The sequence below is a fragment of the Symphalangus syndactylus genome, chromosome 22 (assembly GCF_028878055.3).
Source record: "Symphalangus syndactylus isolate Jambi chromosome 22, NHGRI_mSymSyn1-v2.1_pri, whole genome shotgun sequence".
In the NCBI taxonomy this organism is placed as follows: Eukaryota; Metazoa; Chordata; class Mammalia; order Primates; family Hylobatidae; genus Symphalangus; species Symphalangus syndactylus.
Window position 1 is genome coordinate 17,114,605 of NC_072444.2, and position 23,210 is coordinate 17,137,814.

At 49.4% G+C, this 23,210-nt stretch overlaps 1 protein-coding gene across 18 annotated transcripts in view; it reads right to left on the minus strand.

The window, feature by feature from the left end:
* Positions 1-589: 589 nt before the first annotated feature.
* Positions 590-23,210, minus strand: part of VWA5B1 (von Willebrand factor A domain containing 5B1) — a 60,283-nt gene continuing 37,662 nt past the window's right edge. For 8 of the 18 annotated variants that reach the window (XM_055261763.2, XM_063631633.1, XM_063631632.1 and 5 more), the window contains 11 exons: positions 22,341-22,526; positions 18,811-18,994; positions 17,468-17,658; positions 12,674-12,851; positions 11,891-12,205; positions 9,657-9,794; positions 6,613-6,726; positions 4,742-4,816; positions 4,043-4,112; positions 2,809-2,926; positions 590-1,214 (listed from right to left, as the gene is read on the minus strand). In XM_055261763.2, coding sequence (XP_055117738.1) covers positions 708-1,214; positions 2,809-2,926; positions 4,043-4,112; positions 4,742-4,816; positions 6,613-6,726; positions 9,657-9,794; positions 11,891-12,205; positions 12,674-12,851; positions 17,468-17,658; positions 18,811-18,994; positions 22,341-22,526 — 2,076 coding nt within the window. In that variant the 3' untranslated portion in view covers positions 590-707. The remainder of the gene's footprint in view (positions 1,215-2,808; positions 2,927-4,042; positions 4,113-4,741; positions 4,817-6,612; positions 6,727-9,656; positions 9,795-11,890; positions 12,206-12,673; positions 12,852-17,467; positions 17,659-18,810; positions 18,995-22,340; positions 22,527-23,210) is intronic. The other 10 variants (XM_063631642.1, XM_063631641.1, XM_063631640.1 and 7 more) reach the window with 6 other exon arrangements.

A 23,210-nucleotide genomic window follows, 5' to 3' on the forward strand; every position in this document is an offset into this window, starting at 1 on the left:
TGCCACCACCTCTTCTTAGTGAGGGAGCCACTAATGATCTGCAAGGCAGTACTAGTATGTATTAAGGAAGCTTCCAAAACAAAAGGCCCCCGAGCGACTCTTTTGTAAAGCGTTGAGAAGGATGCTTCTCCAACCGGCTTTTAAGTGGGATTTGGGGGGGGTCCTAGGCTGTTACCATGGAGACAAGAGCCTGTCCTACAAGCACCAGACTTGCTAGTCTCTATGTGCCTATGCAAGCCTGTAGGCCTGGTTACTTGCGGTCACTGGGTTCTCTCATCTGCCCTTTTATTTGAGTGGGCATTGCTGTGTGCACTCTGTGCCCACGTCGTCTACCTCCAGAGAGGGCTCAGGCTTCCACTGCGTCTTCCCTCCCCAGCCCCAGCAGCAGTCGGCCCGGGACTGCCTGAATGGGCAGAAAGGAACCACTGAACCATCTAAGATCCACTCCACCTCCCTCATCTTGCCCTCTTAGTTTATAGATGAGGAAACAGAGGCCCAGATGGGGGCAGGGACTGGCCTAAAGTTGCATGGCTGGATGGTAGCAAAGTTGGGATTGAACTCAGGCCTCCTGGCTGCCAGTCCAGGGCTCTTTCTAGTAACTGATATATTGGTTACAGCTCCAAAAGCTCCCCGAAACCAGGCCAACATGGCCCTGCCCATCCCTGTCCTCCCTGCCCTTCCCTCTGCCCAGCCTCCCCCTCACCCAACTACACATAATTCGGGTTATAGCAGAGCATATTGAACTCGAGATTCTCATCCCAGTGCCGCAGAAGCACAAACAGCTGGCGGGCAGCGGCCTTGAGTGTGCCCTGCGTGCGGCCCTCGGGTACTTCCTGCTGCTCCAGCCATGAGTTGGCCTTGGCAGCCACCAACTCCCACTCAGTGAAGTAGGAGGCCGAACTGTGCTCCAGCCATGCCAGCCCCACCACCGTGGCCCACAGCTTCCCAGTGTGCTCCACCACTGCCCTCGGCTCCAGGCCCAGCTTGCCCTTGGCCAGAGGCTCCAGGGAGAAGCTGTCACAGGAGGGGTGCCTAGGCGGGGAGCTGGTGCACAGCTGGGGACTCGGGGTCTTGGACTCAGACAGGCGGGTGGTGAGGGACACTCGGTGGCAGGTGAAGGGGGACGTCCACTTGAGCTTCTCCATGGGGATGTGTGTGGCCTCACAGAAGGCTTGGTTGAGCAGGAAGGCTCCGGAGGCCAGCTGCAGAGACACCTGTGTGTGCAGGAAGCCCTTCAGTGGGCCTCAAATGTTTTAGCCCAGGGAGCCCCAGCCCATGCAAAAGTCTGGATCCATGTTGCCTACCCAACCCTGCCTGCCTGGGGGATTTTCAGGATACCCAGGTCAATTGAGCATCTCTATCCTTTATCCTGCAGACACTTCAAACAGATCATTCTCCAAGCCCAAGTCAACATCTTCACTCCATATTTGCCTCTTGTCCTAGGTGGGTGGGCCCACCTCAGCCACTGGGAATGTCCCCTGCCATGCAGTGAACTCTAGCAGCTGACCTTCCTCTTTCTCCCTGTGTAACCATCAGTTTCCGAGTCTCAACAGGTATACTTTCTAAATCACTCTGCAATCCATCACGTGCTTCCTCGTGTTATTCCTGCCTCCTTTTTCCTCCCCTCTCCCCACCCCCAATCCATCTGTCTTACATACGGAGGGATCTCTATGAGGCATAGATCACACACTTTTTGGAGGCTCAGTTCAATGACTTCAGTGTCTCATAGACTAAATCCAAAATATGATCAATAAAGCTCTGCACCGCCTAACCCTGATTTGTCCTTGACTCTTACCCTGTCCAACTCCATTCCCCAGCTGCCAAGCTCTGTCTCTCCTCTGGAAGCCTTTGGCCACATCTCCTCATCCTGCAAGTCTTGGCTTAGCCTTGACCTTCTCCAAGAAGTCATGCTTGGGTCTGCTCCCCCCATCTCAAGCCTGGGCTAGATGTCCACCCCCTGTACTCCCCAACTAAACCAGACCTCTGTCATTGCTACTCCCAAGGGTTAGAATTGCCTGGTTCCTCGTCCAAATCCTATTAGACACTTAGCACCATGAGTGCAGAAACTACGTTTGTCGAATTCAACGTTGTCTCTCCAGGGTCTAGCACTGGGCCTGACTCAATAAATACTTGTTGAGTGAAAACATGCCTAGTGCTCAGTTGCCCTGGATATTTGGAAATTCAGAATATTATGCACTTGGATATGCAGGGACAGAAGAGGTATGCAGTGATGCTCAAACTGTGCTCCTCCTTCCAGCATCCTCTGTTTCCCAAGCCCTGAGGGGCCCCAGATGTGGCAGGGCCAGTCTCCCTTGCTCCTTAATTCAGAGAAGCCCACTCCAGACCTGAGCCTCTCACCCTGCTACAGCATGCTGGGGTGTCTGCAGACCCAGTTGCTAAACACAGTCCATGTCCCTGGGATGTTAATTTTACTCACTTGTGAGTCACTTCAAAGCTTATTTTTATGTACTGAAAAACAGATACACATAGATGCGTGGAGTAGAATGCAAAATTCCCACGAATTTTTAAGGCAAAGATAGCAGGTTGCAAAGAATTTTCATGATGCTGGTGCTGGCTTCCAGCAATATCTCTAGGCCTCTGGGAAGGGGAGATTCATGCAAACTCCCTCTGCCCTGCTAACTACTTGGGTGGGAAGCTCTAGGAAACCTCAAAACTCAGGGGATCTGAGTTCTAAGACCAAAGCCTTCTTCTCTTTGAGGAAGTGGAGAGGTGGGCAGGGGGATCACAGGAAGGCCCTGCTGCTGAGTGGAGTGAAGGCAGACTGACACCTGGGGTCAGGGCACTCACCAGTGGTACGTAGTCGAAGTTCTGGTTCCCAGAGGTCGACTCCATAGCTTTGATCAGTGGCTTGCTCAGAAAGCCCTTGGCTGCTCGCGTCAGTAGGCTGGACTTGTTGAGATTTAGCCTGTGCAGGTGAAGTCAGGTGGCCCTGGGCATCCCCACCTCCAATGCCCACCCAGAAGCCTCTGAGAGTCAGGGTCAGAAGGGTTGCAACAGATGGCTCCCTCCAGCCTCCTTATCTGACAGCTAAGGAAGTGGAAGCCTGGAAACATGGGCTTGAAGCACCTGCTCCAAGTCACTCAATCAGTTAGTAGCAGCTGGGACTAGGAAGCGGTTAGTGTTCTCCTGATGACCCTCTTTTTTTGTTTTGTTTTATTTCTGAGACAGGATCTCACTCTGTCACCTAGGCTGGAGTGATGCAATCGTAGCTTACTGCAGCCTCGACCTCCTGGGCTCAAGCGATCCTCCCACCTCAGTCTCCTGGACTACAGGCACACACCCACTTCTGGCTAATTTTTTATTTTTTATTTTTTTTTTGAGATGGAGTCTTGCTCTGTTGCCCAGGCTGGAGTGCAGTGGAGCAATCTCGGTTCACTGCAACCTCTGCCTCCCGGGTCCAAGTGATTCTCCTGCCTCAGCCTCCCTAGTGGCTGGGACTACAGGCACGTGTGACCACGCCCGGCTAATTTTTGCATATTTAGTAGAGACAAGGTTTCACCATGTTGGTCAGGCTGGTCCACCCATCTTAGCCTCCCAAAGTGCTGGGATTACAGGAGTGAGCCACCGCGCCTGGGCTATTTTTAAATTTTTTGTAGAGACAAGGTCTCACTGTGTTGCCGAGGCTGGTCTTGATCTCCTGGCCTCAAGTGATCCTCCTGCCTCGGCCTCCCAAAGTGCTGGGGTTACAGGTGTGAGCTACTACACCTGGATCGTGACCCTCTTTTACTATCATATCCTTGTCCAGTCCAGTGGTCAGAAGAGTTTTATGTCAGCCCTCCCATGCATACTTGCATTTGGAAAGAGGTTTTGGAAGTGTGGGAGATGAAGTAAAGTGGGGGATTTGAGGTAGGGTGAGGCCTGGGAGACAGTGATGGCTCTGGGCAGGAGTGCCTTCTTTACGACACCTGCCTAAATGTCAGGCTGAACCTGCCTTCGGCCTTCCAAGTCAGGGAAAGCCCCAGGGACCACCCCAGGAAAATGGGTGGCAGGAGAGTGGACCTTTATTGGAAATCCCGCCTACCTGGATCCAAAGAGATTCTCTGAGGCCTTCATGGAAGAAAGAGTATTTGTGGCCGGGCTGCGCAGGGGACCTGGAGAGCCACAGAATGACTGAGTTGAGACCTGAAGATGACCCTGTCCAACTGCTCACTGACCAACTGGGGGAACAGAGGCCCAGAGAGGGGCAGGGGCTTAGCTAAGCTCCTAGGGCCTCGAGCTAACCGTTAGGCTGCGGAGCTCCTTCTGCTCCAGTTGGTGTGGGGTGGGATGCGATTATGTCTGCCTGCAAAAAGCTGGCCTCTAAGATTCCTTGGCCCGCAGCCCCTGGGATCTTCTGGAAAGTTACTTGTGGGGGCAGTGACAGCTTCACTCAGCCCTGCTCATTCCTAAATGGGGACACTGAGTTGACCTCCTTGGCACGTTGCTAGAGGACTCTAGGCAGAGCAGAGTGGCAAAAATGGTCCCTCAGCGGGGAACTGGGAGGCCTGATCCAGGCCCAGCTCTGTCACCAGCGTGCTCTGTGACCTTGGGCAAGTCACTTCACCTCTTTGCACCTGTTCCTCATCTTTCAATTGGGGATAATCCTATTCCCCATGCAGAGGGCTGCTTTGAGGACTCCGTGAAGCCCTGAGGACTTTGTCGGTGCTAAGACACTCTCCTGACCCTGGGACCAATCCCTGTCACTATCTTAATGAACAGGCGGCACCACCTGCCCACTCACCTTCAGAAGCACCGTGCTTCTCGCGGCTGGGGGACATGGGCTCGCTGAAGAGAGCAGTGGGACTTGCTTCCATGTCTAGGACAGAGGAGCCAGTGAGGCTGGACCTCTCCCCTCCCTTCCTCACCTCCCATCCGCCCAGGAGAGTGATGGTCTAATTCACGGTGTCTGCAGGTGGGTTGGGGAACAAGGCTAGGGTTTCCACCCCTGCTTGGATGGGCCTTCATCTTTCACAGATATAACCGTTACCCCACCCTAAGGTTAGACAGGCCTGGGTTCAAATCCTGACCCCCGCCACCACCACCACGACCACCACTGACCAGCTGAGGGGACTTGGCAAAATTACTTTACAAATTTTGATTGCAAATTGGGGATAATATTATCTATCTCATAGTGTTGTAAAGATGAAATGAGATAATACGCAGATAGTGCTTAGTCTATTGCTAAGTGCTTAGTAAAGACCTGGACTACGGACCCTGTCTCAAAAAAAAAAAAAAAAAAAAAAAAAGTCAGGAATGTGGGCATGAATCAGAGAACAATTTCAAGGGAGGGATCTGTAGCCAGGCGTGGTGGCTTATGCCTGTGATCCCAGCATTTTGGGAGGCAGAGGTGGTGAACCATTTGAGTTCAGGAGTTCGCGACCAGCCTGGCCAATATGGTGAAACCCCAACTCTACTAAAAATATAAAACTAGTGGGGTGTGGTGGCGGGTGCCTGTACTCTCAGCTACTCAGGAGGCTGAGGCAGGAGAATCGCTTGAACCCAGGAGGTGGAGGTTGCAGTGAGCCAAGATCGTGCCACTGCACTCTAGCCTGGGTGACAGAGTGAGACTCCATCTAAATAAATAAATAAATAAATAAAATAAAAGATTTGTGATTTTGATGGAAGCCGTGGGCCACCAAAAGCTAAGCTTTCGAGAAAGGAAGGTATAGACCAGCAATTTCCTGAAGACTGGAAGTTAAGCTTGGCTCAGTGGGGGAGCTGGTTCTCCTGGGTTTTGGAGGCCAATGGGACCAAGAAAGTTGAGAGAACATTTTGATTCTGAAGAGCTCCTCTGGGTTTCCACCCCCTCACACTGTGTTCTGTTTTTGTTTTTGTTTTAAAACCCATCAATGTCTGTGAGCACTTTCTAGGACCTAGAATAAAAAAATCCTTATGGTCTGGGTGGCTGGGCTAGTGGCCAGGTGGGATCTCTGATGTCTTCCTCCTGGAAAGCAAAAGGCAGGAGATCCTCCCTGTGCACGTGAGGGTACCTAGAAAGGGGTTAGGACGAGTGCAGCAGTTAGGCTGTCTTTAGAGAGACAGAAAGACACACATTCATGCAGGACACAGAGGGTTAAAGCCATCCTGGGAACTAGTGCAAGGTCACAAAAAGGTCAAATCCTAGCTCTTCAAGGAGCCAAGCTGCAGGCACAATGAAACCAGGTGAAGGCTCAAAGGAGGCTGTTGGGAATCCTGAAAGAAACAGATGGTGGGACCCAAACAGATGGGACTGCCTCTTCGCTCTTCACTTTTTCCCTTGTTTATTAGGTTTCCTGGCAGTTGGTGCCTGGGAGGACTCAGAGGCTGGAGGCAGGGAACAGCACCAGGGTCAGCAGACCTCAAAAGGGGAGAGGTGCCGGCAGGGAGGTGGTGCCGCTCCCTGGCAAAGAGAGAGCTGTGTCAGTGGTGGTGTGCTCCGGCCATACCGAGCCTCTCTGTCCCTCTTAGGCTTCAGAGAGCCTGGGAGGCCTGGCTTTGCCTTGGGCCTGCCTCAGCCCACAGTGCAGACTCAGAGAGAGGTCCTAGGTCCTCGGACATGAGGACGTGGTAACCTCAGGGGCCCAGGCTTCTGAAAGTGCCCAGGGTGGCTCTTTCTTAGGGCCTGAAATTTACCATTTCCTGGTGCCGAATCTTCTCCAAGCATGGTCTGCGGCCGTCCAAAGCCAGAAGAGGTGCCCCTCCACTGTTGGGCCAGGGCCCGAGAGCTGAGCATACGCGGGGCAGCTCCTTCACAGAAGACAAGGGGAAGCGGGTGGTTGGGTACAAATGTGCCAGTCCTTTGCCCTCTCCCCCAGGGCTGGCAGGAATGATTCTGGCTTCAATCTTGCAGTTATCCAAAGGCAGAAAGGTGTTGTACAGGGTAAGACCATAAGCTTTAGGGTCAGAAAGACCCAGGTTTGAGCCCCAGCCCCATCTCTTTCCAGTTGGATGGGTGCAGACCCCACTGAGCCATAGTCTCCTTATCTAGAAAACGGGGATAATAATATCTAGCTTGCTGGGTAGATACTATTGCTGAGAGAATGTTCAAGAAGCCACAATGTTTTCCAGGAAGTTAAAAGGCCAGTTTTCTCTTTGTTTACTGTCTCAGAGATCCATGTCCCAAGTATCCCTCCCACAGGGCAGGCCCCTGAAATCCCAGGGCATCACCAAGAGGGGGTGGATGGAAAAGAGATGAAGTTACAGCACCCTGGGCTGGGCAGGGTGGTTCATGTCTGTAATGTTAGCACTTCAGGAGGCTGAGATGGGAGGATCACTTGAGCTCAGGAGTTCAAGACCAGCCTGGCTAACATAGCGAGACCCTATCTCTACAAAAAAAAAAAAAAAAAAAAAAAAATTAAAAAATTAGCTGGGTGTGGTAGTGCGTGCCTGTAGTCCCAGCTACTTGGAAGGCTGAGGTGAGAGGATCACTTGAGCCCAACAGTTAGAGACTGCAGTGAGCTGTGATTGTGCCACTGCACTGTAATCCGAGCAACAGAGCAAGACTCTCTCAAAGAAAAAAAAAAAGAAGAAAGAAGTTACAGCACCCTAAAGTATGCTTTAGGGAACCCCACTCTCAGAGAGCACTAGTCTGTAAGTTTTTCCTTAAAAATTAGAGTTGTGTTGGGAAACAAGTTTTGGAGAAGCTGCATACCGTAGCCCATTCTCTGAGCCTCTTGATGTATATTAACATACTCCAGCCTCTGAGAAGTTCTGCAGTAAAGAAAGCTTTTGAACTTTATCTAATCCAGTGGTTCTTAAATGTATTTCCTAATCTGGTATTTTCTATTTTTATGCTGGATGACTATTCATAGGACGTGAGACTAGAGTTCTAGTTTCTTGGAACACACTTGGGGAAGTGCTGATCCAGATCTTAGGGGGCTTTCGGACTTTGGTTAAGATATGGGCCGGGTCCCTAACTTCCTAGGCTTTGGCTACAGATGCTAGCAGGCTGGTCAGAGACAGGTGGGAGCGATGGTCGTTCTTGCAACATGAATAAGCGAACAGCCTGATTAAATGGCCACTCCATTGCCTGAAATGACAGCAGTTGAGGAGGGTTGATCATTCTGCTACCACAGATAAGAAAAGGGGGACAGGTGGAATTAGGAAGGGCATATTTTATTTCCAAACACAATTCTTTCTGGAGGTCTGCTAATAAAAAGCAGGGGAGGGGTGACTATAAAGGACAGGAAAATGTAATTTGAAACAAAGAAAGCACAAATAGTTCATAAACATGAAAGGCACCTCACAACTAAAAAATGACAAAAGAGAGATTTTCTTCTCACCTATCAGACTGGCAGAGTTTAGAAAGATAAACAATATTCAGTGTTGGAGAGGATGGACATTTAAATAACCTGTGGGATGGTAAGGGGGCAGTTTGGTAACATACATCACAATTTTAAATGGGCATCCCCTTGACACTGCAATCCTACTTCTAAGAATTAACCCTGAGGAGACAACCAGACAGATGCACAAAGATGTTCTTCGCAGTATAATTTACAATAACCAAATGGGGAATAAACTAAACGTTTAAATAGGTTTTAAAAAGTTGCAATAAATTTTCAGAGACAGTAGAAAGGAGTGGAAGAAAATGCATAATCCAGAGCCAGGGCAATAAATGTAAAGCCTGGCTCCAGCCCATCACGGCTGTGTGACCTCAGGAAAGTAACTTAGCTCCTTCTGCCTCTGTTTTCCATCTATAAAATGGGGATAATAATAGCGTCTACTTTGTACAGCTGTTTTGAGGATTAAAAGATTGAAAATATATACAAAGTGCTTTGGAACACTAATTGGCTATTCTGAGGAGGACAGCTCCCTGCAGGGGAATATGTTATTAAAATGATATAGATTCATTTCATGGAGTGACGCTTTCCATGCCCATATTTTGTAAAATATAGCACATATTAGGATAATCCGATTCATGTAAAATGATCTGTCTTTTGACTTCTCTACGTGTTGATATCCATAGAGAGAAGTCTGGAAGGATGGTCACACCAAGCGGGTGACTAATATACACTCCTGGATGACTGCTGGTCTCAGTTATTTTTTACATTTTATATCTTTCTATAGTTTAGAATTTTCTATAATGAATGGCCGGGCGCGGTGGCTCACGCTTGTAATCCCAGCACTTTGGGAGGCCGAGGCAGGCGGATCACGAGGTCAGGAGATCGAGACCACGGTGAAACCCCGTCTCTACTAAAAATACAAAAAATTAGCCAGGCGTGGTGGCGGGCGCCTGTAGTCCCAGCTACTCGGAGAGGCTGAGGCAGGAGAATGGCCTGAACCCGGGAAGCGGAGCTTGCAGTGAGCCAAGATCGCGCCACTGCACTCCAGCCTGGGCGACAGAGCGAGACTCCGTCTCAAAAAAAAAAAAAAAAAAAAAAAAAAGAATTTTCTATAATGAGCATATATTGTCCCAATTGAAGAAATACAATAAAATCATTTTCATCTGGTGGAGAAAAGGAAGTGGGGTGATTTAACAGCCTCTGCAGAGCAGTGGGATGAGGCCCCAGGGGCTCCCACCCCCCAGCAGCCAAATCGTCCACTGGGGGCCTTTCTGCTTCTAGGCCCTGTCTCACCCCCCTCCCTTCTGGTCTGTGGTCCTTCGTATCTCAGCCCCGTCCCCTAGTCCACAGGGGCTGCTTGGCCCCCAGGAGTGACCCGCCACTCGCCTGCCTTACCAGAGTTGGGGTACTCCACCACGGTGGGCAGGTACCGGCTCTTGCTCACGTCCACAGGCACGAAGGCTGTGTATTTGCTAATGATGTTGCAGGCCTTGCTGGTGTGCAAGGCGCTCACTTGGTAGCGGCGGTTGGACCCTGTGGAGGGAGAAACTGGGGTCACTGTTTGGACTCAGAAAGTCTTCCCTGACACAGAAGCTTTGGAAGCTAAAAAGGGGGCTCTAACTAAGTGGTCCCCGTCTTTGGGATTAAATAAACCTTTAAAATCAAGGGCTTGCCAACTTGCTAACTAAAGACATTTTTTAAAAAAACACCGTCATTTCACGTCATCACTTCACAAAATAAAGGATATTTTAATGTAAAAATGTAAGACATTGTCTCAGAATAAAAGACAGCTACTTCCTTTAAATAACTGTAGTTTTATTTTTAAAAACACCCAACCCACTATGTTGTCTGTATTTTGTACTTTAATTTTGCAGATGTCTAATGGGAACGTTGACGTAAAACTTCATAGGTCCCCTGGCTGGTGGGTGGGGACCACTGATCTGACCCATTTAACTGCTGAGGACATTGCAAATCAGAGGAGAGTGGTGAGCTTAGGGTCACATAGCAAGTTAGGAACGGCTCTGAGATCAGGACTCAGGATGGTCTGACCCCAAAGCCCAATCCCTTTCCTTTGAACAGGTGAGCAGTCTCTGTGGCTTGCAGCCTCCAGAAGGCTGTGTGAGGAGCCAAGGAGAGAAAGGGTAGAAAAGTGCTTCGTAAACTGTAAGGTGAGGAGCTCATGGGAAGAAAAAAAGTAACATGTACAATACAAAAATACAAGTAAAATATAAACAAAATAATATTATTATAGAAATAAAGCAAAACCCACGACAAAGAAATGATATAACCGTTCTCTATTTATATTTATATTCTCCAAGTGTGTTCCATCAAGATCCCACCAGTCACTTTCTCAGTAAAGTCTGCCCCAATTCCTGGACTAAATTAGCTCCCCCACCGTCCGTCCCTGTTATACAATCTCTTGGATCCCTGTCTTTTTTCTTAATAGCACTTAGGACAAATGCACTCAATTAATTATTTGTGTAATGATTTGATTAATGCTGGCTTCCCCGCTAGTTTGTCAAGCACTCATGGGTAAGGAAGGGATGGAGATTGCTTTTTCACTGGGCTGTTCAGCTGCGTTTACCGGGCCCAGTGGGAGCCTGGCCCCCAGCAGATCCACAGTAAATAATGGAGTGATGAATGAGTGCGTGGAGCCCCTGGACTGGGGGACTCGGAGGAAGGTGTGGGCTGTCGCCATTGTTCTGTCTCTGGAGCCCTACAGGGGCCACTGCAGGGGAGAAGCACTGGGAAATGGGGCGCCCATAGGAGAGAGAAATGAGGCGGGAGAGAAGAGGACGGGTCACTGGATGGGGGTGGAAGAGCCCAGGGCTGGGGGAGAGGACCACTTACTCAGAGGCAGGGGGAAGAGGGTGGATCTTGGCGGGAATGGAATGGAGCCCTGGGCTGTGCTTTTGTTGGTGGGTGGGTGGATGTGAGGGTAAGAGCGATTGGGAATGAGGGGAGGCACCTGCAGGCTGCAGTGTGAGGTGGAGTGGGGTAACAGTGAGCCGTGGCGGGGCTGTGGGGAGATGAAGGGGGCTGAAGCCAGAGATGAAGGGGACTGAAGCCAGAGATGAAGGGCTGATCCTGGAGCGGGGGTAGGGAATGAGCCCAGGCACCGAGCAGAATGGGGAGGGGGCGGAGCCTGGAGGCCGGAGAGGCGAGTGGGCGGGCAGTGGGCGGGGCTGTGAGGAGGGGGCGGGTCCTGGAGGCCGACGGGAGAGAGCAGGGCGGGTCCTGGGGGAAGTGGACAGGCACAGGGTGGGGGCCGGGTCAGGGAAGGAGGTGGGCTGACCATGGAGGTGGGGACGGGCTATGGCGGGGAGTGGCGGGGTGGGTGGGCCATGGCGGGGGGCGGGGTGTGCAGAGCACTAGGCACGGCTGTAACGACGGGATGGGGCGAGAGTGGGGCCCGGAGCAGGGAAGGAGGTGGGCGGGTCATAGGGAGAGTGGGCGGGGAATTGGGCGGGGCTGTGAGGAGGGGGTGGGGCAGGACCTGGGAAGCAGGTGGGCGGCCCACGCGGGGCTGGGAGGATCACCGTGGACGAGTGGGGAAGCGGGAGCGGCTGTGGAGGGGGGCGGTCCTCCGGAGGCCGTCCGCGGGAGGGTCGCAGGTCCGCGGCGCTCACCCTGCTCGATCTCGCCCTCGCGCTCCGCCAGCTGCTCGAAGTCGCGGATGATGGCGCGGGCCGCCAGGTGGTGGAAGGTCTCGTTCCATAGGTCGGCATCCCGCGCGCCGCCCCGCTTCGGTCCAGGGGGCCCCAGCTCGAAGCTCACCTCCCACTGCAGGCGTTGGCTGTCGTGCAGGCCTTTGACCAGGGCCTTGCCCAGCACCGGGCCCGGGGTGGCGGGCCTGCTGGGACTGGTTCGCTCCTGGGACTCGGCTGAGGGCTCCCAGTACCAGGACGTCTCTGTCTCGAAGGCAGAGGGGTGGTGGGACGGCTCTGTGGGCAGAGGGACAAGTGGGCCAAGCGCTGACCTGGGGACAGACGGCCAACTCCCAGGGGACATCCCTCCTCCCCAGGGAGCAGACACTTCTAAGCAAGTACAACCCACTCCGTCTCCCCAGGGAACAGGCAACTCCAACTGCTTTCCTAGGACAGCTGTGGGGGCATGGGCTTGTCCCCAAGGGAGGACAGATCCGCCTCCCAGGAAGCCAGTGCCTGAGGGGGCCAGATAGGATGGGGTGGGACAGGGGCACAGAGAATGGAGCTGCAGCCTCAGAGGCCACTCAAGAACCAGGGTGACTGGGAAGCGTGGGATTGGTGAGGTCCTCAGAGAGGGGTGAGCCGCAGCAGACCCCAACGGGACAGACCCAGGCATCTGCCCTCTGGGCCTGTCATCTGAAGTTGAACCACAGCCAAGGATTCCTCCCTGTCCCCAGTCAGGTCCTGGACCCTGTGGTCACTTACCCAGATCTCCGGAGCTTCGGCTGTCAGAAGTCCGCTCTCTCACAGGGCTCCAGGCCTGGGTCTCCTGGCCCCAGGGCAGGAAGGGCTGGCAGACTTGGGGCAGCAGAGAGGGCCTTCGGGCCCCTGGGCCACGGAGTTTGGGGCCCTGGTTCAGGTCCTGACCACTGTTCAGCAAGGGCTAGGGATGGAAGAGGAGAAAGAGAAAGAGGTGGAGGACGAGGAGGAGGAAGAGGAGGAGAAGGAGGAGGAAGAGCTCCTGGTGGCTGGACCTTCCTTCCTTCTGCTCCCCCACCCCCACCCCACCAGCTCTTTCCTGGGGCACAGCAGCTCCTCCTGGGCCCTGCCCCTCCAGTACTCAGGAACGCATGACCCGGTCTCCATTATCCATGAGAGGAATCAACAATCATAATCCCAAACCATGGAGAAACTCCAAACCATGGAAAGCCATGGAAAATCATACACCATGGATAATTCTAAACCCACTTTGTTTTTTGCCATAAAGTTTAAACTTTTTTGTATGTATGGTTAAAATTATCAACCTTTTTTCCTTATGTTTTCCCATATGTCATACTTAAAAGGTCTTTCTCACTCAAAAAATATTCTAGAATTTTTGGGATTTCATTTTTGTTTGTTTGTGTGTTTAAGTCTTTGATTTATATGAAATTTATTTTGGAGTAAGGAGAAAGGAATCAGATTTTTCTTGATTTTCCAAATGGTAAGAATCTCACAATTTATTGAATGCAGTTTTTCCATTTGAATCCCTGCAGTTTAATCAGTTTCCTACCTCTATCCCAACAAAGCTTTCATGCACATTTGGTTTTATTTATGGACTTTCTGTTCTGTTTTGTTGATTTAATCTATCTATTCTTGTGCTGGTAAAAACAGACATCAAAAGGCAAGGGATAAATGGAGAAATACATTTGCAATAGTCATGACAAAGATCATTTTCAAGAAGCTTTTATAAATCACTGGGGGTAAAAGACCAACTTAATAGAATAATGTGTTAAGGGCATTTGCAGGCCATTTATAGCAAAAGTACCCAATAAACCCATGAAAAAGTTCTCAGCCTCATGAAAAATTTGAACAATGTAAATTAAAACAAGTTTATAATTTTTTTCCATCCTGCAGATTGGCAAATATTTAAATGTTTGATGGCACCCCTGTGGTCAATGGAAAGACAGAGTCTCTCATGGACTGTCAGTGCTAATGTAAATGGGTACATGGCTGTGGGAGAACAATCAAGCAATGTGCTATCAATTAAAATGCACAAGCCCCTTTGGTTTGGTAATTCCTCTTTCAGGAATTCAATCTTGTGGAAATACACAAGAGTGCAACTATCGATATGCAAGTACTGTATATTTGTTGCAGTATTGTTTGTAAATGTAAAAATCTGGAAACTATCCAGATCAGTCGGGGTTGGCATCAGTAGGGGTTGACAAAGAAGTTCTTGTATATCCCATGCAATGGAACATCACACAACATTGAAAATAAAGCAGTAGCTTTCTTCACGCCAAAGTGAAAAGATGTCCAAGATAAAACTTATTTTAAAAAAGTCAATTGTGATTGTCCTGTATCCTCATTGTGGCAATGATTACATGACCATATACGTTTGTCAAATCTCATAGAACTGTTCACCAAAAAGGGTAATTAAATTCACTTTTAAATAAATACAGTGCACAGTTATTTATTTAAAAAGTGAATTAAAAAGACATTAGAAAAGTAAGTTGGAGAGCAGTTTGTATATGTGATTATTAAAAATACATACGTGTATTGTGTATGTATGTGTTTGTGTGTGTAGTATTAATACTTCTAGAAGGAAACACTCAAAACCAAGTGGGTCCCGGAATAGGGCAGGGGGACTTTTATTTGTACTTTGTACCTGACTGAATTGTTTGAGGGTTTTTATTGCAAACACTGAGTATGTATTACTTTTGTAATTGAAGAATATTAAATTAATTAGAAATGAATTTTAAGCCTCTGGGACCATATACATCCCCTGGTAGGGGGAAGGGATGAGGGTGAAAAGGCACTTACCAGGTGTAACAATTTTTTAGGTCAACAGTTAACCATGGGGGCTTTTCCATCCCTATCAAGTATTTATTAGGAGGGGGACTGTGCCTCCCCATTAAATGGGGGCTGCCTTTCTGTCTTTCTAAGCCAGAGGTCCTAGGAGTGGTACAAGGATGTGGGAGAAGGAGGGGACTGGTCACTCCCAGGATGACCCCAGCCAGGGCTGCTAAGTCCCAAGGGATCCCTACCCTCTGCTCCTTGCCCAGTCAAACACTAGGATTCCCCCAGCCATCAACACCACACTGGGTCACAGAGAGCAACTGAAGCTGGTAAGGTTTCCATGGCAACAGATGGGTCTAAGATCCAGCCCTTCATCCAGCCAGAGGGTGCACAGAGTGTGTGTGTGTGTGTGTGTTTGCACATATAAGTGTGTTGCGTGTGCATGCATAAGGGGGAATCAGGTTGGGGAGGAAGCCAGGCAGGAGGGGGTGAGAGATGAGCAGAGATGGGTCTGAAGAGCTAGGGAGCGCACAGGAAAGAAGTAAAGGGGAACCAGCCTGTCCAGAGCTCTCACCAAATAGAGCTGCCAGCCAAGGATGCCTGCTGGGTGCCAGGTGCTGGGCCAGGCACTGCATCTTTTATCAGCCAATGCCTGGAAGAGTCCTCCACTTAGAGTTGGCTTTCAATAAATATCTTTTGATGGATGGCAACTCAATCATGTGCCTAAGCTATTCTCCCCATTTTGTAGATGAGGCAGCTGGGGCTCAGAGAGTGGAATGACATGTTTGAGGAGCAGAGTCAGCCAGACTGCAGGGCCAGTTGCCTTCTGATTGCATCAAGTGGTCCCTCAATAAGCACAGAGAAGGGCCCCCAGGGATAAGATGGCAGTGTCCCTACCCTTAGAGGGTGGGCTTATGTGTAAGTGGAGGCAGGGAGGGATGGGGGTGGTGGTTGGAAGTGGGAGGGGTCATACAGGGAGAGTGAAAAGGCTGCTTTTATGGAACCACAGCCTTACGGGGACAAATCTACATAAAGCCCATTCTTTTGTTTGTTTTATGTGTTGTTTGAGAGAGGCTCTGTCTCCCAGGCTGGAGTGCAGTGGCATCATCCCAGCTCACTGCAACCTCTCCCTCCTGGGCTCAAGTGATCCTCCTGCCTCAGCCTCCCGAGTAGCTAGAATTACAGGTATGTGCCACCATGCCTGGCTAATTTTTGTATTTTTTGTAGAGACAGGATTTTGCCATGTTGCCCAGGCTGGTCTGGAACTCCTGGGCTCAAGCGATCTGCCTGCCTTGGCCTTCTAAATTGCTGAGATTTCAGGCATGAACCACTGCGCCCGACCAAGCCCATTCTTAATAAAATGGATTAAATCACAATTTGGTTTAGGACAATGGTGCTCAACCAGGTGATTTAGCTCCCCAGGGAACATTTGGCAGTTTCTGCAGACATTTTTGGTTGTCATGATTGGGGATGGCGTTGTTCCTGGCCTCTAGTGAGCAGAGGCCAAGGGATGCTGCCAAACATTCTGCAGTGCACAGAATTGCCCCCAAATATAAAATTATCATGTCCATGGTGCTGAGGCTGAGAAACCCTGGCCTAGCTGTGGCTCTCTAACTCTCAAATTCTCTCTGCTGGCAGGCACGGTGACTCACTTCTGTAATCCCAGACCTTTGGGAGGCCAAGGGAGGCAGATCGCTTGAGCCCAGGAGCTCAAGACCAGCCTGGGCAACATGGATAACCCTGTCCCTACTAAAAATACAAAAATCAGGCCAGGTGTGGTGGCCCACACCTGTAATCCCAGTACTTTGGGAGGCCGAGGCAGGTGGATCAACTGAGGCCAGGAGTTCGAGACCAGCCTGGCCAACATGGTGAAACCCCTGTCTCTACTAAAAATACAAAAATTAGCCGGGCATAGCGGTATGTGCCTGTAATCTCAGCTACTCAGGAGGCTGAGGCAGGAGAATCGCTTGAACCCAGGAGGCAGAAGTTGCAGTGAGCCGAGATTGCACCATTGCACTCCAGCCTGGGCAACAAGAGCGAAACTCCATCTCAAAAAATAAATAAATAAATAAACAAATAAATAAATAAATAAATAAATAAAATACAAAAATTAGCCAGGGGTGGTGGCACATGCCTGTAATCCCAGCTACTTGGGAGGCTGAGGCATGAGAATTGCTTGAACCCAGGAGGTGGAGGTTGCAGTGAGCTGAGATGGCACCACAGCACTCCAGTCTGGGCAACAGAGCGAGACTCTGTCTCAACAAACAAACAAACAAATAAAGAAACCTCTCTGCCCTGGGTAAATGTATATCCCCTGGAATTTGTAGGAGGTCAATCTAATGAGGGGAATAAAAGGCTTTGAAGGCAGGGGGTCCTTCGAAGGTCAGACAGGTTGCAATCCTCTGACTGGCTGTGTGACCTTGGATAAGTGCCCTACCTCTCTGGCTCTCAATTTCCACATCTGTACTGAGCCAAGGTGGGCCCCTAAACTCTCTCCTCCCCCAGGGGTGCTATAAAGTCAAATGAAAGAGCACATGCCAATATTCCTTGCCAATTGGGCAGTGTGTGTGCTGGGAATGAGTGAGCTTATTGACTGGTGGGTGTCCTGATTTGGAAGGTGTCCTTGGAGGTAAGGCAGATGAAGGCCTAGGGAAGGAAAGAGGGAATGACTCACTTGGCAGTGTAAGTTGTGGATGGCCCCATCCCGTGGTTGAAGCAGAGGACACAGCTCTCCCCTGCCTGTCGCCTTCCCCAGCTCCTCCCTAACCTGTTCTGCTTGGGTACCTGCAAATCAATCTGCCACCGCTGGACATCCAGACTGGTCTGGTTAGTGAGGTCCTGCAGCCTGGCTTTCCGCAGTGGGTATCTCTTGGCAGCTGGCATGGGGTCACTTGCTGTGGTGGTTCTTGGGAGGGGCTTGTGATTGGTGATCTGGTTGGTGCTGTATGCCCTCCGTCGCTGAGAGAGGTTCAGATCTGGACAGGGATAGTGATGGGGAACCATCAGAGTGGGATAGCAGGGAAAGAGTGGGGCTTGCATCCTCCTTTCATGTTTGGAAGCGTCTCACGTTCTCCACCCCTTGCCTACTGAAATATGTGCAGGTGCCTCCCCTGGCACCCAAAGCCTCTCCGGATCTGGTCTAGTCTAGCTTCCCAGCTACTTTCCCTGCTGCTTCTTTTAAAAGGTACAATGTGGCTGGGTGTGGTGGCTCACACCTGTAATCCCAGCTCTGTGGGAAGCCGAGGTGGGCGGATCATTTGAGGCCAGGAGTTCCAGACCAGCCTGGACAACATGGCGAAACCCTGTCTCTACAAAAAATACAAAAATTAGCCAGGCATAGTGGTATGCGCCTGTAGTCCCAGCTAGTCGGGAGGCTGAGGCATGAGAATTGCTTGAATCCAGAAGGTGGAGGTTGTAGTGAACCGAGATCGTGCCACTGCACTCCAGCCTGGGTGACAGAGCGAGACTCTGCCTCAAAAATAAAAAAATAAAAGGCACAAAGAGGGTCAAACACACTAGATCAGAAGCCAGTTGTGTGCGTGCGTTCTAAGTGTCACACTCTCCACATTGCTGCTCAGGCAGTTTCTGCTGCCTGGAATGTCCTCTCCCTTCCCACCTCTAAGAAGCAGTCCCCTTGTGAAGTCTTTGCGGATATCCTCTAGCAGATGTGCTCATTTCTCCTGGGATTCCCATAGTTTGTTAAATTTTCTAGGGGTCCCTGGCACCCTGTCACTCTGCTTTCTGTCAGAGTTAGTGCCAGATGTATCTCTCACTATGTGGAAAGCTCCGGAAGGGCAGGAGACATGTCTGAGTTGTCTTTGCTTCCCACGTTGCTCTCAGCCCCTAACCTTAGTGAGGAATCGATAAGTACCCTTTGAATGGAAACTAACACCATAACGAGGCTTTGGAGTCAGATCCAGACTGTTGGTCTGTACCTCTACCTGTTGCTCTGTGAGCTTAGCCAAGTTGCTCAAATTCTCCAAGTCTCAATTTCCTCATCCGTAAACTGGGTATAACAGTAACCACCTCTGCAGCTGCTAACTAGTCAATGAGGTGGTTTTTACCAAGTGCTTAGCACATAGTAAGTGCTCAATGTAAGGCAGCAATCATTAGAGCCTCAGACCAACCGTGCTTGGTGGTGGATTCTCCGCTGACTAGCCGGGCATTTTTGGCCGGCCCTAGGATGAAGGGTGCCCCCGAGTTCTTGGCACAGTCTCCATCTTCCGGTCCGGGTCCCTCATCCTGAGAGTGGTAGAAGACAGAGCTGCCAGACTCCTGAGAGTGCAGCATGCTGTACCGGCGCCTCTTGTCCTGGAGGGAGAAACAGAAAAGAGGGCTAGGAGTGAGGCTAGGTGTCAGGAAGGACTTCTGCAGGGAGCAAGGGGTGCGAGCAGAGGTGGTGGGGTTTTCATCTCTGAAGAAACAGCTCAATAGGAAAGCTTTGTGTTTGCTTAGGGAATTGAGACAAACTTCTGTTCAAGAGATGCTGAATGGAATTATCTTTTCATAACACTTAGGTTGTTTATGTTTTTAATTATTGACTTCATTAAATTTTTTTTTAGTGTAAGTCTAAATGCCACTCCTGTCTCCAGATAGGTAACCGAAATTAACAAAATAAACCATCTGTTCCTTCCATTCCATTCTCTCTGATATAAACATACAGTTCACTCTTGATCAACACAAGTTTTAACTGCGTTGGTCCATTTATATGTGGATTTTTTTCAATAAAAGTTACACTGAGTGTCGGCTTCTCTTGCCTCTCCTTCCACCTCCTCCGCTTATTCCCTTCTGTCACCTCTGAGACAGCAAGACCAACCCCTCCACCTCCACCACTCAATGTCAAGACAATGACGACGAAGGCCTTTATGACGATCTACTTCCACTTAATGAATAGTAAATGTATTTTCTCTTCCTTATGATTTTCTCAAAAACATTTTATTTTCTCTAGCATACTTTATTGTAAGAATACAGCATATAATACATATAACCCACAAAATACGTGTTAATTGACGGTTTATGTTATCAGTAAAGCCTCCAGTCGACAGTAAGCTATTAGTAGTTAAGTTTTTAGAGAGTCAAATGTCATATGTGAAATTTTGACTGCATGGGGGATCGGTATCCCTAACCTCCACATTGTTCAAGGGTCACCTCTATGTATAAATAACACATCAGGTTTTGGGGGTCATTTTTTGTTTTATAAAAACTTTGCCATACTGCTCACACTTGCCAGTATCTTGAATTTCGCACTTAAAACATTTTGGAAATTCTGCATTTCAACTATAATTTTTCTGTTTGTTTAGAGAGAGGGTCTCCATACTGCACATAGGCTGGTGCAGTGGCACCATCAGCTCACTGCAGCCTCCAACCTGGGCTTGAGCAATCCTCCTGCCTCAGCTTCCAGAGTAGTTGGGACTACAAGCATATGCCACCACATCTGGCTAATTTTTTATTTTTTATATTTTGTAGAGAAGTGGTCTCACTAGGTTGCCCAGGCTGGTCTTAAACTCCCGGCCTCAAGCCAGGCTCCTACCTCGGCCTCCCAAAGTGCTGAGATTACAGGTGTGAGCCACCACGCCTGGCCTCAACCATTCTTTTTAGCATTTGACTGCACAATATTTTATCACCCCTTGTTGTTAAGCATTCAGTTTGTGGCCATTTATTTTTGTTACCATAAAAAATGCTACAATAAATGCTTGGACATAAATCCATTACATCATAAATTTTTATGGGCTAGACTCCTAGGAGTAGGATTTCTGGGTTGAAAGGTTTATGTATCTCTAATTTTTTTTTTTTTTTTTTGAGACAGAGTCTCGCCCTATCCCCCAGGCTGGAGTGCAGTGGCGCGATCTTGGCTCGCTGCAACCTCTGCCTCCCGGGTTCAAGTGATTCTCATGTCTCAGCCTCCCGAGTAGCTGGGGTTACGGGTGCCCGATGCCACACCCAGCTAATTTTGTATTTTCAGTAGAGATGGGGTTTCGCCATGTTGGCCAGGCTGGTCTCGAACTCCTGACCTCAGGTGATCCACCTGCCTCGGCCTCCCAAAGTGCTGGGATTACAGGCGTGAGCCACCGTGCCCGGCCTATCTCTAATTTTATTAGTTATTTCTAGGTTGCTTCCCAGGAGTGCTGTGGCAAGTTATATTTACACCAACAATATGTGGAGGTCCTCTTTATCCCTACCAGTAGCAGGGCAAACGTTGCCAGTATTGAGTAAGCAAAGGAGAATGGATTTGATGACTGCATCCAGTTCCTTCTAGTGGGAGGGTCTGTTGATGAACTGGTGCCTTCTAGACCTCCCAGGAAGGCCCAGAATGTGCAAGGACTTGGCCAGCATTTTGTTTAGCATTTTCTCCCTGCGGCGGAACACTCCGTTTTCCATAACACATTAACCATTAACCTGATCACAGTTCTGAAAACATTTCATAGCATTAAAAAATCTGGAGCTTTCACATAAAGTTCCAATTTCTCCTGAAAAATGAGACACACATTTAACACAGGGCTCACATTTCTGCATGATGACACTTTGTTAGGGCTGCGTAGGGGCTGCCCAGTTTAGACAGAGCGTGTGCCATGCAGTTTGCCATATTCCTCACCACTGCTTATTGCCTTTCCAACTGTGAGCTCAGTGGTAACTGCTATCCATCACAGAATTGGCCCCTTTTATTTTTACACCAAGTCCATTTCATTCATTCCACACCTGCCCAATTTCTCTAGGCATTGAGTTTGTGACTTCTTTTTTGAAAAACAAAACAAGATGAGAAATCCTTTAGGGAGAGTGGACAGACTCACGAAAGAGGAAAGATAGGTGAGGAAACAGCTTCTTTGGCAATCTCTCACATTTTAGCATGAATTTCACCTCCCTTTCAGAAGTTCTTGGCTTTCATCCCACTTCTGCCACCGCAGACGAGGGAATCATCCACGTAAAGAAGTAAAACACAAACTAATCTAAGGAGATATGAGCTTACTAGAGTGTGTGGAGAAGGAAATCTGAGTGCATTTGTTCTTGAACTAAAGTGTGCACCATATCACTTAGGGGAAATTATGTAAAATGCAGTTTCCTGGGCTTTATCCTAGGGGATGCTTATTCAACAGACCTGGGTGGAAGCCAGGGCTGTGCATTTTTTTTTCTTTTGAGATGGAGTCTCGCTCTGTCGCCCAGGCTGGAGTGCAATGGCACGATCTTGGCTCACGGCAAACTCCGCCTCCCGAGTTCAACTGATTCTTGTGCCTCAGCCTCCTGAGTAGCTGGGATTACAGGTGCCTGCTACCATGTCTGGCTGATTTTGTTATATTTTTAGTAGAGAATGGGGTTTCACCCTGTTGGCCAGGCTGATCTCAAGTTCCTGACCTCAAGTGATCTTCCTGCCTCAGCCTCCCAAAGCTCTGCATTTTAAACAAGTTCTTCAAGTGGTTCTACTGGCAGGGGCTTTTAAGAACCACATTTTTGCGATGGTGGCGTCTACCTTAGCCATGCCACTGTGATTGAATGCCTGTGGCCTGGCAAGTGTAAACCCACAACTGGGAAAACTGTAAACCCACAGCTGTAAACCCAATTCCAATTAGTTTCTAGCTGTCACAAAGAGTCTTTCCAGCTGAAGATGATTTGTGGGCATGGGTTCTGGGCCCCCACGAACTCCTGGAGTTTCTAGGATACTTACAGATCTGGGATTGGAGATGTGCAAAGAAGCATCACATACAATGCCATACCCTACCAGCCGTTCTCCAGGAAAGAGGGAGCTGGCACTGATGGGTGAGACTAGGACCTCAGTGGTCTCAGGGAAGATCCACTCCACAGTCACATCGCTCAGGACTGGGGCCATAGCCTTCTTCAAGGATTTGACCATCTGTAGGGCCGGGTCAGAATGCAGATTGGGGGGATGTGTGAGAAGAGATGTATACAGAAGATCATGTAAGTATCAGCTTAGTGGGGAGTGGGAGCAGGGAAAAGGGGAGAGCAGGCCTTGGGGTGACTTGCCTAGCAGTGAGCACACTTCTGAGCTTCTTAGACTCATAGAATGTCAGAGTTGGAGAGCATCTTCGCTGTCATCTTTTCTAAGCATCTTTATTTTATTTTATTTTATTTTGAGACAGAGTCTGGCTCTGTCACCCAGGCTGGAGTGCAGTGGCATGATCTCAGCTCAGTGCAACCTCCATCTCTTGGGTTCAAGTGATTCTCCTGCCTCAGCCTCCTGAGTAGCTGGGATTACAGGCACCTGCCATCATGCCCAGCTAATTTTTGTATTTTTAGTAGACACGGAGTTTCACCAAATTGGCCAGGCTGGTCTCAAACTCTTGGCCTCAAGTGATCCACCTGCCTAGGCCTCCCAAAGTACTGGGATTACAGGCATGAGCCACTGCACACCTGGCCAGTTTAGCATTTTATAAATGAGAAAATCTGAGGCTCAAAGTAGGGCTGTGACTAGCCCAAGGGCACACAGGTTTGCTTCAAACCACGGACTGGATAATGATCTTGAGCAAATTCATTTACCTCTCTGGGCCTCAGTTTTCCCTTCTGTTAAAGTAGGAGG